Source organism: Meleagris gallopavo, chromosome 4 (assembly GCF_905368555.1).
Source record: "Meleagris gallopavo chromosome 4, MGAL_WU_HG_1.1, whole genome shotgun sequence".
NCBI classification, from domain to species: Eukaryota; Metazoa; Chordata; class Aves; order Galliformes; family Phasianidae; genus Meleagris; species Meleagris gallopavo.
Window position 1 is genome coordinate 62030810 of NC_139407.1, and position 12940 is coordinate 62043749.

Consider the following 12940-nt stretch of genomic DNA (forward strand, 5'->3'; position numbering starts at 1 on the left):
ACCCCCTGCTATGTGCAGGGTCACCAACCACCAGACCAGGCTGCCCAGAGCCACATCCAGCCTGGCCTTGAATGCCTTCAGGGATGGGGCATCCACAACCCCCTTGGGCAGCCTGTTCCCGTGTGTCACCACCCTCTCTGTGAAGAACTTTCTCCTAAGGAACGTAAGCAGCACCCACAGCTCTCCACTGCCACTACAATCTTCTTGGATTTGATTTCACTAAAAGCAGCAGCCTGGTTTTTAGAACAGGTGCCATATTTGACCATCAGTCAGATTTGCCATTTTAGAGCTTCTTACCGTGGGCACCTGGGAAGCTCCAGGCAATGAGACAGCATTTGCCAGCTGGCCTAAGCAGTGCATTAATAGAACAAGTTTTTAACTTGTTAATCCAGGACCATCCTTCCCATTGCCAAATTACCAGCATCTCTACTGAACAGATTAGTGTGAAGCAAACATCTGCTCCCTTCTATCTGGCTCATTAAGGGCACTGCTTTACCAAAATTAGGAAGATTTATAGACAAAAAATTGTTCCAAAACCTATTTACAGTATAAGAATTAAACAATACCCCAGAAGTTTCAGAAGGTGTTCTTTTCTCCTGCCCCCTTCAGAACAATCAGGCCTACAGCCATTCTCTCCCTTTCTATTTTGGCATAAGAGAGCTTTGAAAAGTAAAATTAATACTTTTATTTACAACTAACATTTAAGAAAATAAAGGTTTATGTTTTTAAACACAAACTTACAAGGACAAACATACAAACAGGGCTACAACTGTCAACATGAGACACTTTTCTGACTTCTGCCACACTTTAACAGAAAGGATATGAGAAAAAAAAAAATTGAGGAGTGGTTGTAGACAGAGAACACTGCCAGCCCCCAGAACTTCTGCCAGCCAAAGTTGTCATGGCCTGCAATTTCAATTGCTTCAGTCTCTAAAATAAGCATTGTATGTTTGTCCTGCAAAACTTTTATGCCTCGAGGAGTTTGTAGAACAGAATTCTATTTAAAAGAACGCTCAGGTTTTAGAAGCTCATTAGTAGCATTGCAGTTTTCTACACTGTAACTTAATATTCATTATCTAAGACAAATATACTGACTTTTGGATACAACAGGACACACAAACGGAGTGGGCCAAACATCCTTATTAATTTAAAGTATAATCTGAGGTAGCCCTGCAGAGCTGGCTGAAACAGCTGTAGTGTTGCTGCTACCAAGTACTTGCTGTCATTCCTTGGCTGGAGTTTCCTTACAGCCAAGGTGTGAGCAGTTCCATTTCCACTTCCAGGCAGAAGCCTGCTGGATTATCAGTTTCAGCCCATGTCAGTGGCAACACTGTTGCTCTGGAGTAGATAAGGAACTTTCAGCACCTGGTCTAAGTCAGGCAGCAGCAAACTTGGGGCAGAACTCTCAGACCTGCTTCAGCTACAGCTGGAAGACAACTTCAGACTATTCCTTTTGAAACTGTAAGGAATCAGACACAGGTATGGAAACACACAATGTCACTTCTGCAGTGTCTTTCAAAGGAGAGTGCATTTTCACAATGGGTCCATAACTACCTAGAACTTCATGAAATAAAGAAATCAGTGTCTCAGCTGAAAAGCTGCTTTTTAAAAAACACACAGCAACAACAACAACAAAAACATAGGAAACAAAGAAGCAAGGGTGAAGCAAAGCACATAAGCCGGTCAGAGTATGGAATGATACTTACTATGGTAACAGGTACTCTTTAGCATATCCATCTCCTGTTTGTAACGCAGCCACAAGAAGAAAAAAGCACAAGTAGAGAATCTATGCATTCATCACAGCCATTGTGTTAAATTAGAAGAATGGATGCAACCATTCTTATAGAAAACAGAATGAGATGAAGTAGTGAATGAAAGACTAACAGACAAGTGATATATTCAATGTACAAGGTAAAGGAAACAAGACAAAAATCAGATTACACCCGTTCAAGAATGTTATTTTATCCTTTTGCAAGGAAACTGCAGACTCTCCCAGCCCTGTCTCGTTTCAGCTTTAATTACTACGCAAGGTTAGCAAATGATGAAACTAATATGCAAACTGAGTTGGAAAATTATTTACTGAGGTGTAATCCAAATACAATAACATTTAAGAAATGTGCAATCAGTGAAGATTTACCAAAGCATTTGATTTGTGTCTGGCTCAGCACCAGCCATCATTTCATTTCATAAAAGCAATTCTTTCTTGGAGAAAACAGACCAAAAAGATAAATCAGTTGGTAAACACAAACGATGACAAGGCAGTTCTGAAGAGATAATTTTGTCTTTATATTATTGCACACTTCCTTATTATTGTAAGCAGAACTCCTGTTACAGGTCAGTGTCGTATGTTTTAGGCAGTATCCAAAGAATACCAGAAGAAATTGACCCTTAGTAGATAGTAGTTGATAGATGTTCATGCGTCAGTCACCAGCGATGCAGTTAGTGGCTCCCCCGGCCCCCAGAGCAGAACTTACCTTCCTCTGCCTTCATGGGCGTGCTCGGGGGAGTGCAGGCTGAGCTGTGCTCAGGGGGGCTTCTCTCTTTCTGTTGTCTGCCGTCTTCTGAAGGTTCTGCAGATGGGACAAACAGACACTGAGAAGGCACACAAAATATTTCAGCATGGGAGGACACCAATGTGTCCTCCTGCTTCATGCACACAAAATCTGAACACATTTTTTTTCTGAATCAAAATTCTGTCAGAGTATTAAATACCATCAAAACAAGCAAAAGAAATTTCATATCAACAAAACTGTTCAAGCCATGGTTGTGCTTGTTTTTGTTTTGTTTGTAATTTTGATGTAATTGTTTATGATCTGGAACAGCATGCTGTCCTAAGAAAACTCATGCGAAAGACAACTAGGAAGATAGATAAATAAGAGGGGGCAGTGCTATCAGACCAATCCAAGATAGTGCTCTTTTGCTTGCTTTGAATGTTTTGCTGAAACTTGGAGTAAATAAAATTGCATACTAAGAGCTAAGAATGAAGGATTGCACAGATGATCAGAGAAACATGCAGCAATTAAGTGATTCAAAACCGATTTCACAGTGGTTTGCTTATTTGCTATTAGTAAGAGGGTCCCCCTTGCTTCCAAGTTGAAACAGCTGAAAACATTAAGAGAGTTCATCATACATCAGGAACTGCACAAAAACACTGCTCCGGGCCATTCACCCAAACAATTACAAAGTGAAATCAGTCCCACAGATAGGATTCAACTGACAGAATCTCCGCATGATGTACAGAATTTGCTCCTTAGATTGTAAGTGCAACTGTGCCATATTCATAATACCTGAGGCCTGAGCCAAAAGGTCGGGATTGGACCTTAATGCTTTGATCACTGCCGTATGAAATTCCTTAAGGGAGGAATTCTGCCCATCTGGCTCTTCTTGGCTGACATGTGTGATCCCAGTCCCCAGAGAGTCCAATACTTGCGTAACTGAACATAAAGAGTCTCCAGGGGTTCCTACATTTTCTTATCAAGAAGCAGAAGCAGGGAACACACGTTGTTAAAGAAATCACACTTCTGCTTCCTGCATCAGTTTCAAACCTTAACAGCAGAAGAGTAGAAGCACTGTAACTAGCATCCTGTAAAACTTCACACAAGTAAAGCAGGATAACTCCTTTAGATGCAGGATAACTTCTTTAGATGCAGGAACAAACTTGCTCTACTGAGATTCCTTCGTCATTAGGGCATCTTTTGCTGGGGAAGTCCTCATGATGTGTCATTTCCACATAGCAATTACATTTTGTTCTGTGTCTTCCCAAATCGACAGATTCTCAAACCCACAAATGTCAGCAAGTTAGAAAACTGTAGCTTTGCCGCTAAAAGCTGCAGCATCATCTCACCCCGACCTCAACTACCTCTAGTGCTAAGGGGAGCAAAGCAGAACAGAACAAACCACAATACTCCGCAGTACCTAAATGTTTTTTATGAAGGTTCAGGCTTTCAGCTTCCTAATAGCAGCAAGTAACTGACCATACTGAACACCCCAGTTTTTCTACTGGGATGATTTTTCATATCAATTTGATGCATTTTACCAAACATGCTGTAACACTTACATTGCACTTTCTATCTCAAATATTCTTTTAAAATTCTTCATACATACTGGAAAAACTGTAACACAAACAGATTAATGTATCCATGGCCTCTGCAGATAATCCGTGTTCCAATGACTCGTAAACTTGCTTTTATTACAGTCTATTGCAAAAAAAACACACAGACAAACCAACCTTCTGGCCCCTTCTGCTTCCTTTCTACTTCTTTGCGATATTCCTCCAGTTCTCGATCAGTGAGTTTGTTGAAGGGATTTGGTCCTGTTGTGCTCACTATCACTTTGGGCTGATACTCCTTCTCAATTATTGCCTTTGAAGCAGTCACCAGTTCTCCCTGGCAAAAGAAAATTAAGACACATCTGCAACCCAGCAGTAACTTGCAGAATGCTGAGAAGTACACTGGCTATAAAGCAACCAAAATAAAATGATAATCTGAAAAATGCTACACTGATTTTCATTTATATTAGCAATTAAATAAAAAAAAAAATCCCATGTATGTTTCTTTCCCCCCCCTCCTTTCAAATCTACAGCAGGTTAACATAAAGGAGAAGGTAGGTGCTGACTACTCCTAAAGGCACATCAGTGTGTCCACTACCCACCATTAAGCACTAAGTCAAAGAGCAGCCAGCCTAGCTGAAGTACATGGAAAATCAGACAAGTAGCAAGTTGCTTTTTCTCCCCACAAAAGAAACAGGATAGTAGGCCCAAGTTCATGGCCATGTGGGCACAGAACACTTGTAGAAGTTACATGATTCAGCTCATAGTTTGTTTATTGTCTTTTTTTTTTTAATTTTCTTTTCAATAAGAGAAAAGCCATTTCTAGTAGCTACTGCATAACATCCAACAGATGTTATAGTAAAAAGCCATCTTGTGTGTGTGCTGTGTGCGCTGGATTAACTGCTAAATATAAGCAATATTAATTAAGGTTAACCATAAGATTATGGGTTAGCATATTTACATCTATAATAATGCCATACAAGCCACATAAAAATGTTACACAAATAAAGATAAAAGTTAGCAATTCTAAGCATAACAAGTCCCAATGAACAAAAGCAGCTGCATCAGAGACTCTCGAGTGGTAGGACTGTAAGTCTGTTTTCTCTACTCAAATAGAAAAGACTAAAGTCATTGGCTTTTCATCATCTCAGACACAGAAGATGCTTGCCTGGATACCTCCTGTATTTGCCAGGTCACTTGTTTTAGCATTTGTCTTTCCAAAGGACATTCAGAGCTCTAGTTTAGCTTGACTTCTGGCTTGACACCACCAGTTTGGAAATGAGCCCCACGTGGTCTGCATCTCCTCTCCTTGTGAAGCCTGAACTGTCTTTGTTATTGAAAAGAGGTAACGGAATTCCATTACCAAAAAAGAATGGGGTATTGATTTGCTTCCGTCACTTTCATATTCAAACGTTATTTGTATCAATACTTGAAAGAGATCATTAGAAAGCAGAGTTCAAAAACAACCAGGAGCTGAAAGAAGACACAAACATTCTATATCCACGCTTGGTGGACAAACACAATGAGATCTTCATTGCAGAACTGAAAACTAAAAGAGGCACAGTACTCTTCTGGATGCTAACAGCACTTCTGACAAACTGCCAGTGCCAAGCTGGTCATTTTTAGTGAAATAAATAATTTGATGCCAATGATATTTGTACTAGCTGAGTGTGTTTGAACTGAGAGAAGTAATATCGAGAAAGATCAGGCAACAACAGAAACTGGATTAGGTACTGTGGTTTTGGTCTCTAAAAGCAGAATTACATTAGAGACCTGAAAGGCAAAATTCACATGCCAAAAACTTTTTCCAGATTAACACACCACATTTTGCTCAGCATCAGTAATCCAGGACAAAGGTCACTAATGAAAATTATAAGCGTACAGTGATCAATTTAAAGAGGAAAATAAATCCAAGTAGTAACTTAGTAAGCTTTGCAGAGCGATTCCTCTAAAACACAAAAATCCAAGAAGGGATGCACTGCTTCACAGAGAAGGCCACAGAGCAGCCTTCCAAGTCTAATACAGAGAGACACCAGAAAGCAGAAGTAGAAAAAGTAACACAAGACGGAAGGAGAGGGAATACAAAGGACTAAGTGATCGTACAGGATGTAGTACAGATCTTTAAAATATAATGCTAAAGTAGACAGACTTTGCAGAGCCTGACCGTGCTGTCTGGAGATTCCTACAAACATTTGCAGAAACTGAAAGTGAAAATCAGTCTGGAGTTGCTTTGCATATTAAAGAGGCTGTAGAGAAGAAATACATTTCCACACAGAAGACTGGCACTGTCTCATCAAACAGGGCAACGAAGGAAAATGAATGTTTTGGTGATTCACCTGCATTAAGCTGATCCTAGCATTAGATCCATGACAGAAGTTTAATCGCATGTGTAAACAGTTGAGCATCGACATTCTCTCCACCAGAGAAAGAGAAATTACATCCAGGAACAGTATGTGCTTTTACTCCTAAGAACTTTCTAGGGGGCATACAGTCCCCCAGAGATCCAAGGAAGCAATGGTCAGTTATGACTAATGATACATAATACATCTTCACTCTCAACATGGGACTTCACATGTTCTACAAGGAAAGTTTTGATTACCAAGTCATTCTGCACTTCTCTGCCAACTTTACTGCATGACTGTCATTCACCAGGCAAGCACTTCGTTGTCTTCTCAGGGACAGACAGAGCAAAACTGGCACCTTTAGACATGCCAATTTGTCTCTTAACTAGACACAGTTCACAGTATCTATCCATTGTTAACAGTCACACTTAATACAATCTGACACGAATGCAGAGCCATTGTCCAAAGAAAAAAGAAAAAGGAGAATTTTAGAGGACTCTTTGTGTAAAAGTCACCACTAAAACACAGTGCCACCTCTGAGGCAGAACTGAAAGGCTGCTCACGAGAGCAAAGCCATAGAATTTTCGTTTTAAGGAAACAGACATGAAACAGACAATTCTCTTGTACTCATAATTCTCCTGTTGAAAATTTATGTGCATTTTTATCAGATTGTAGAATGGTTATTGGTGAGAAGAACCAGCATTCCCTCTTGGTTCAGCCAACAAGTTTAGTTAACCAGCTCTGTAACAGAAATAACATTTCATGATGCAGGAGGAGTTGCATTGAGACACAGCAGGGCTTCCCAGAGCACTGAAAAAGCGAATGATGATGCAAAATGGAGAACTTACTACTGCAGCCAAAAAGCACAAAAGACTCAAAGCTCTGCATGCATACTGTTCACAAATAGGACTTTTTTCCAATCAAAAGAGTATGCAATAGAATTTAATTCGAATCTTAATGTTAGTTGAAAACGCAAAACATTTTAAGCCTTACTGCAGTTGGATGGAACTTTTTACTTTAATTGCAACTGAGTATCTCAGAAATTGTCAAGAGATGACTTTTAATTATCTGGTACCCAGAAGTCCCCAAGCTCCCGGTGTGCAGGTCTCCTTAAAGCTTCCTTCCCCTTCCTTGTGAGGTTTATGTGGTGCCATAAGCTTTTATTGCCTTTTTTCCACAGTACTGGATTAATTTTCAGCATAATCTTTCTAAAAATTGTATCTTTTGGAATCTTTTCCATCAACAGGAAATTCTCTAAGCACTCAAGTCACAATACCTATGAAGATAAGAAGCATAAGGAAATTGGCCACTCCTACTGTAACTGCCATTTGGATCTAATGTTAGACAACATTCCAGGAGGAAAGCACTTTCACCACACTACAAAGAGGAAACATCACTTGGATGTTTAAACTCTAACAATCAAATTGAAAACTATTTGATCGGTTTCACAGAAAGCTTCTTCAACAGTAATGCCTGAAAAATTCTACAGATGTCTCCAATGAAAGAAATCGCGGGTGTAGTGATAACCAATGAATATTGATTATAAAAATCATATTTCACTTTAAAGTTATTATTATCAAGCAGAGGAGCTGCCAGAATAAAGGGCAGGCACTGTCCTGAAGTATTTTATTTACTTCTCTTCTTAAACCTGGAAATAGTATTTTACTACTTTTCCTTTCAGAATATGGATAAAACAAACTGTACCCTGAAAAATCCCTTAATCAAATCCTCACTATGATATGCTGACCTCTAACACAAACTGACTGATTACACTAGGAAATGCTATGAAGTCATGGGATTTGTAACAACAGTGTAATTCAAATTATTCTGTTTTTTTTTTTTTTTAATAGGAAAACTATTTTTATATTCTTACAATGAAATGCTAGGCACAGCCTAGACCAAGATTTAAGCTAAAATACTACAGTAGATGGGAGACAGATGCTCATCCACACCCTGTGCTTCTGTGCTGTATCACTCTTAAGAAGCCCTCCAAAACCTGGGAGAGGAAGACAACCAAGGGCTGAGTGTTTCCAACATGCAAACTGTACCTGTTTACTTAGCTTCAAAGACAACCAGATACACATTTCTTGAATTTATTCTGTATTTAAAGCATATTACTTTAAGCACAAGTGTGGATACATTTTGAAAGCCAATATATTTTGGATGCGTGGGGCTTTAGTCAATAATCTTGGAGTTTTAAGGAAACGACTTCTAACAACGTAGGATCAAAACCTGACACTGATGTGACACCAGGCACGTGGATACCTTTGGAATTACACTGATGTAATCAAACTCACATTAAGCTAATTCCAAATGGACTTCGAATTAGAAAAAAAATAATACTAATAGCATGCAAAAAAAACCAACTACATGCAGACCCTAATCAGCACCTTAATAGCAAAAATATTTCCTAATCAGTTTCCACAGACAAAGAAAGACAAAAATCCTTACGAGACACTTTAACGGGGTAAAGCAACTGCTTGTATAATTGCAAATACATTATTTGGAGATCCATCTTATTTTTTTCTATAGCTAAATCATGAGCTAACAGAGGGAAGAGGTCAGGGTAAGGAAGAGGTAAAATGAAGGGTGAACAACAGTATTTAGAGCAGTATGACAGGGCAGTACCTTTCTAACAGACAGAGATTTAGCGGGACTAAAGGCCTGCTCTGTGAGATCGAGCCCTTCAATAGATTCCGTACAGTCTGAGAGGGGAGCATCCTGCAACAGTAAATCGAGTAAACAGAGCAAACCGAGCCCGGGCTTTAAAACATCAACCAAGAGCATTATGTGCTTGCTAAAAACATGCAAAGAAACAGTAACTGGTAGATAAAACTGCAATGACAATGAATTGACATGCACACAATACGAAGCCCAACATAAGTAAAGCTATGGTCACAATAAGACTTGCCAAACTTCTTAAAGTGTACCAAAAATGCGTATCAGGGCAGTTAAAGCACTCAGATGTACAGATTTTAAAGTCTTTCGGGTGTGTTTAACAGAGTAACTGCATAGCTCTAATTCTTATTTTATTTTGAGCTATGATTCATAGTTGGTGTCTATAGTATATTCAGATACAGTGCTTGGAAATTTTACTGATGTATAACAGCTTTCTTTCCCCAATCTGCTCTTCAAATAAAATATTATGTAATATATGTTTAACACACAACACTACTGCCCCATTGTAAGCTTGCTGTGCTCAAACAGATACATAACCTTGGAGAGCAAACAAACAAAAAGTTGTCACAAAGACCAACTAGTTTTGAACAAGAATCTAACCTACATTAATAAGCCTTCCAAATTTCATGCATTATGTTCAGCAAAAAATAAAGAAAAAAAAAAAAAAAGAGGAGCATCCTCCACAGACATGCTTGGGCTACATGACTGAAGCCTCTTAAATTTCTGATCCTGAGCACTCTTGCAAAGACAACAGTGTTACCTCTAAGACTTACCTTATAAAAAGTTACTCTCTGCCAATTAAAGAATAATTTTATAGGGACACATTAGGTGAAAGAAGAGGACACAGCTGATTAAGCAAACGGTTTTAGGCATTTTATTCTCTCACCTGTACAAGACTCCTGTCCACAACAACACCAGAAAGAACCTGTGACTGAGGGCCTGCAGTTTTAATATCTTGTAAATTTTGCTCTCGGATCTGTAAAGGAAAGCAGCAGAACACAGTCATGTAAACAACAGAAGAAAAACTTTTTTATTTTGTTCAAGGGGTGGGTGAACCTGCCAACAGGCTGCAACTAGTGTAGACAGCTATAGCCCTACCCATCATTAAAGCTGTGCTTATTAACACTGGTTGGCACATCCCAAGTTTGTTTGGTTCACCACATTTCTCAGAATTTGGCCCACAGGTACCACAGCACGTGCTGTCTCTTGTTTTTTAGTGATGGTTTGCCATAAAATTATACAGATCAAGTCACACTGGTGAAGAGAGAAGCACAGAAGTCACTTTTATATGTCTGTTAGACGTGACGTGTCCTTTACAGGTTGCTGTCAGTTAGCCCAGTGTACAACAATATCATCTTCCTCCAGAACTTACTGTTTATGTAAAAACACAGGCACATGCGTATACAAACATAACATATTACTGATACTTCTTATTTCAAAATGCGAAGATCTATAAAGTCCTGCATCTTCAGTACTTGTTTCTGAATAATTGCCTTTGTCCTCAGGAGAGCAAAAGCTTTACTTCTACCCTTTTAGACACTTCATTCAAGTTTTTAATACAACAATGTTTGTGTTTCAAACAGGAAGAAACCACTCAGCAACTTCACTACACCTCTTATTTCAAGTGATCATTATTTTACATTGCTGAATCAGGAAAAGTAAAAGCTCTGTCAACTTCATACAAGAACTGTGAGCACAAATCTGTACTCCTGCCACGAACTCTGTGCAGAATTTACCATGACATAACACTATCTCCTGTGTTCCATATGGCCATCACTTAGAAGCAGGCAAAACATCCAAGAACAAGCTAAGTACTAACAGGATGCTGGGGTATATATACCAGTAGCAAAATTACAAAACCACAACAATAGTTCAAAGAAATAAAATGATAAAGCAGATGTATTCAATGCTTTCCTGTTGGAAGACTGGTGACAAGAAGATCTGAAATCTGCATACTGGATAAAATACAATACAGAGAGAGAAATCTGTAAACTTTGTCTACAATTTCATCTGGTGAAATCAAAACAGATCACTCATATAGGAGTATGATTTTAGGGATTAAAATTACTGCCATGAACTCTGTGGTGGTCATCTTAAGGTATCTGGTCTGAGAGTAACAAAAGATAAGGCAATAGAAATCTTCAAGCAGTGGACAGTAATACCATCTTTTTCTGAGATGAGTTCAGAACAATTAGGAATTGTTTCTGTATCTTGCTAGAAAGCAGGAAGGCAATACCAAAGTTGTCTTACTGAACTAAAAAAATTCCATCACAGTGAAGTTAGTCCACCAGAGGCATGCAACTTAACATAATGATAATAAAATAAATACAAAAAATTACTGCTATTACAAACCTTGTTCCTCATTTCTTGGACCTCCTTTGGATTAGTGTTCAATGGAACAAACAGGTTAGGGACAGCAGAGGTGGCAGTTCTATGTCCATCCTCTTTAGTCCACTGTAACGTCAAGAACAGTTGAGCAGTCAGAATTGCTGTAATGGCTATGGACACTCACAGCAGCAAATTCACATAAGAATTGATCATGCATTATACATAACAGAGAACTGAACCAATGATTGCATTCTTCTATTCGTTTCTAAAAAAACTTAAGTTGCTTCCTTCTTCAGTAACATAAACTGCACCTTCAGATACATTTCCAGGTATCAGAATCATTTGATTAAGTCAAGCCGGTACCAATAACAATAAAGACCAAAGAGCTGGTTCAACTTAGCAAATAGCTTCCATCCAAAGCTATGCAGTTACTACAGCTATGTGCAATTCAGAGACTATGAAGACTGAGAGGTCTTTAAGCTCTTTTTCTGTGCACACTGACAGCTGCAGGGTTTCATGTTTCTAGGCACAGTCTACTTCTCACTTTGTGAAGAGATTTATATTAATACAGAAGTAGAACTCCAACAGGATTAGTTATTTGTAAGGACACTTATCAGAAATTTCAAAGTGAGTTCATATGCATTTAAAAAGGACACTGTATCTCACCCAAACCAAAGTACAGCAAGATCTAAGACGTGAGTTCTAAAACCCTGTCACTGCCATGTTCATTTTCTGCACTTGATGTTTTTACAAAATAGCACGAGAGAGACAGAGAGATCATTGATTCAATCCTCTGATACCCAACAGACATCAAAGCGAACTTAAAGCATAAGATGACAGAAGTATGAAAAGCAATGTGATGCCACTAACCAGGTTTAGTGAATGATTCTGTACTGTGAAGCAAGAGTGGGCATCACCAAAGTTTTGCATTAAAATCAGCTATTTCAGCAAAATGTTCTGTTTCCAGAATTAGTTTCTGCACAGACAATCTGTAGCTGTATCAGCACAGCAACCTAGAGAACAGTTTGGTGATGTCGAATATTTTATAACTTATAGCTTAAAAGGTTACAAAAATATCCCAAACACAAACTGTAAGCGCTTTATGGGTTCTTCATAGAAGGTTGCTTTATTTGATCAGTGCATTTAGTATGAAGCTGCCTTCAATTTGCTGCATAATTAACTTTACAACTTGATACGTTTATTATATGTGGTGTCCTAATTTTCAATCACTATTGCATAGAAAATGCACTCAACAGTAAAGCAAACCTGCTTATAGAGCAAATGCTATGCATTTTTCCTTAATAACTTCAAGAAATAATAAGATAGCCAGAAACTGTCAAACTTCAAAAAGCAACAGAATTTTAAAATGCTTTGCAACTGTAAAGTAAAAAATGGAATGAACATGGAGCTGTGAAATACTCACTGATGATTATCTTCTCAGATAAAAACTACTCCAGCTTTTCATTAAAGATAATTTTAGTCAAAACAAATATAGAAACAACCTCAATATAACAAGCTATTTTTTCTTATGTTAATAACAAGC

General features: G+C 38.5%; 1 protein-coding gene across 12 annotated transcripts in view; it reads right to left on the bottom strand.

The window, feature by feature from the left end:
• The window catches only part of ADD1 (adducin 1), a 55704-nt gene that overhangs the window by 2122 nt on the left and 40642 nt on the right, over positions 1-12940 (bottom strand). For 2 of the 12 annotated variants that reach the window (XM_085223563.1, XM_085223561.1), the window contains exons 11-16: positions 11422-11523; positions 9956-10045; positions 9019-9111; positions 4229-4385; positions 3288-3470; positions 2475-2570 (exon numbers count right to left, since the gene is read on the bottom strand). In XM_085223563.1, coding sequence (XP_085079689.1) covers positions 2475-2570; positions 3288-3470; positions 4229-4385; positions 9019-9111; positions 9956-10045; positions 11422-11523 — 721 coding nt within the window. Of the gene's footprint in view, positions 1-1705; positions 1741-2474; positions 2571-3287; positions 3471-4228; positions 4386-9018; positions 9112-9955; positions 10046-11421; positions 11524-12940 lie in introns of those variants that run through there. The other 10 variants (XM_085223566.1, XM_085223564.1, XM_085223569.1 and 7 more) reach the window with 8 other exon arrangements.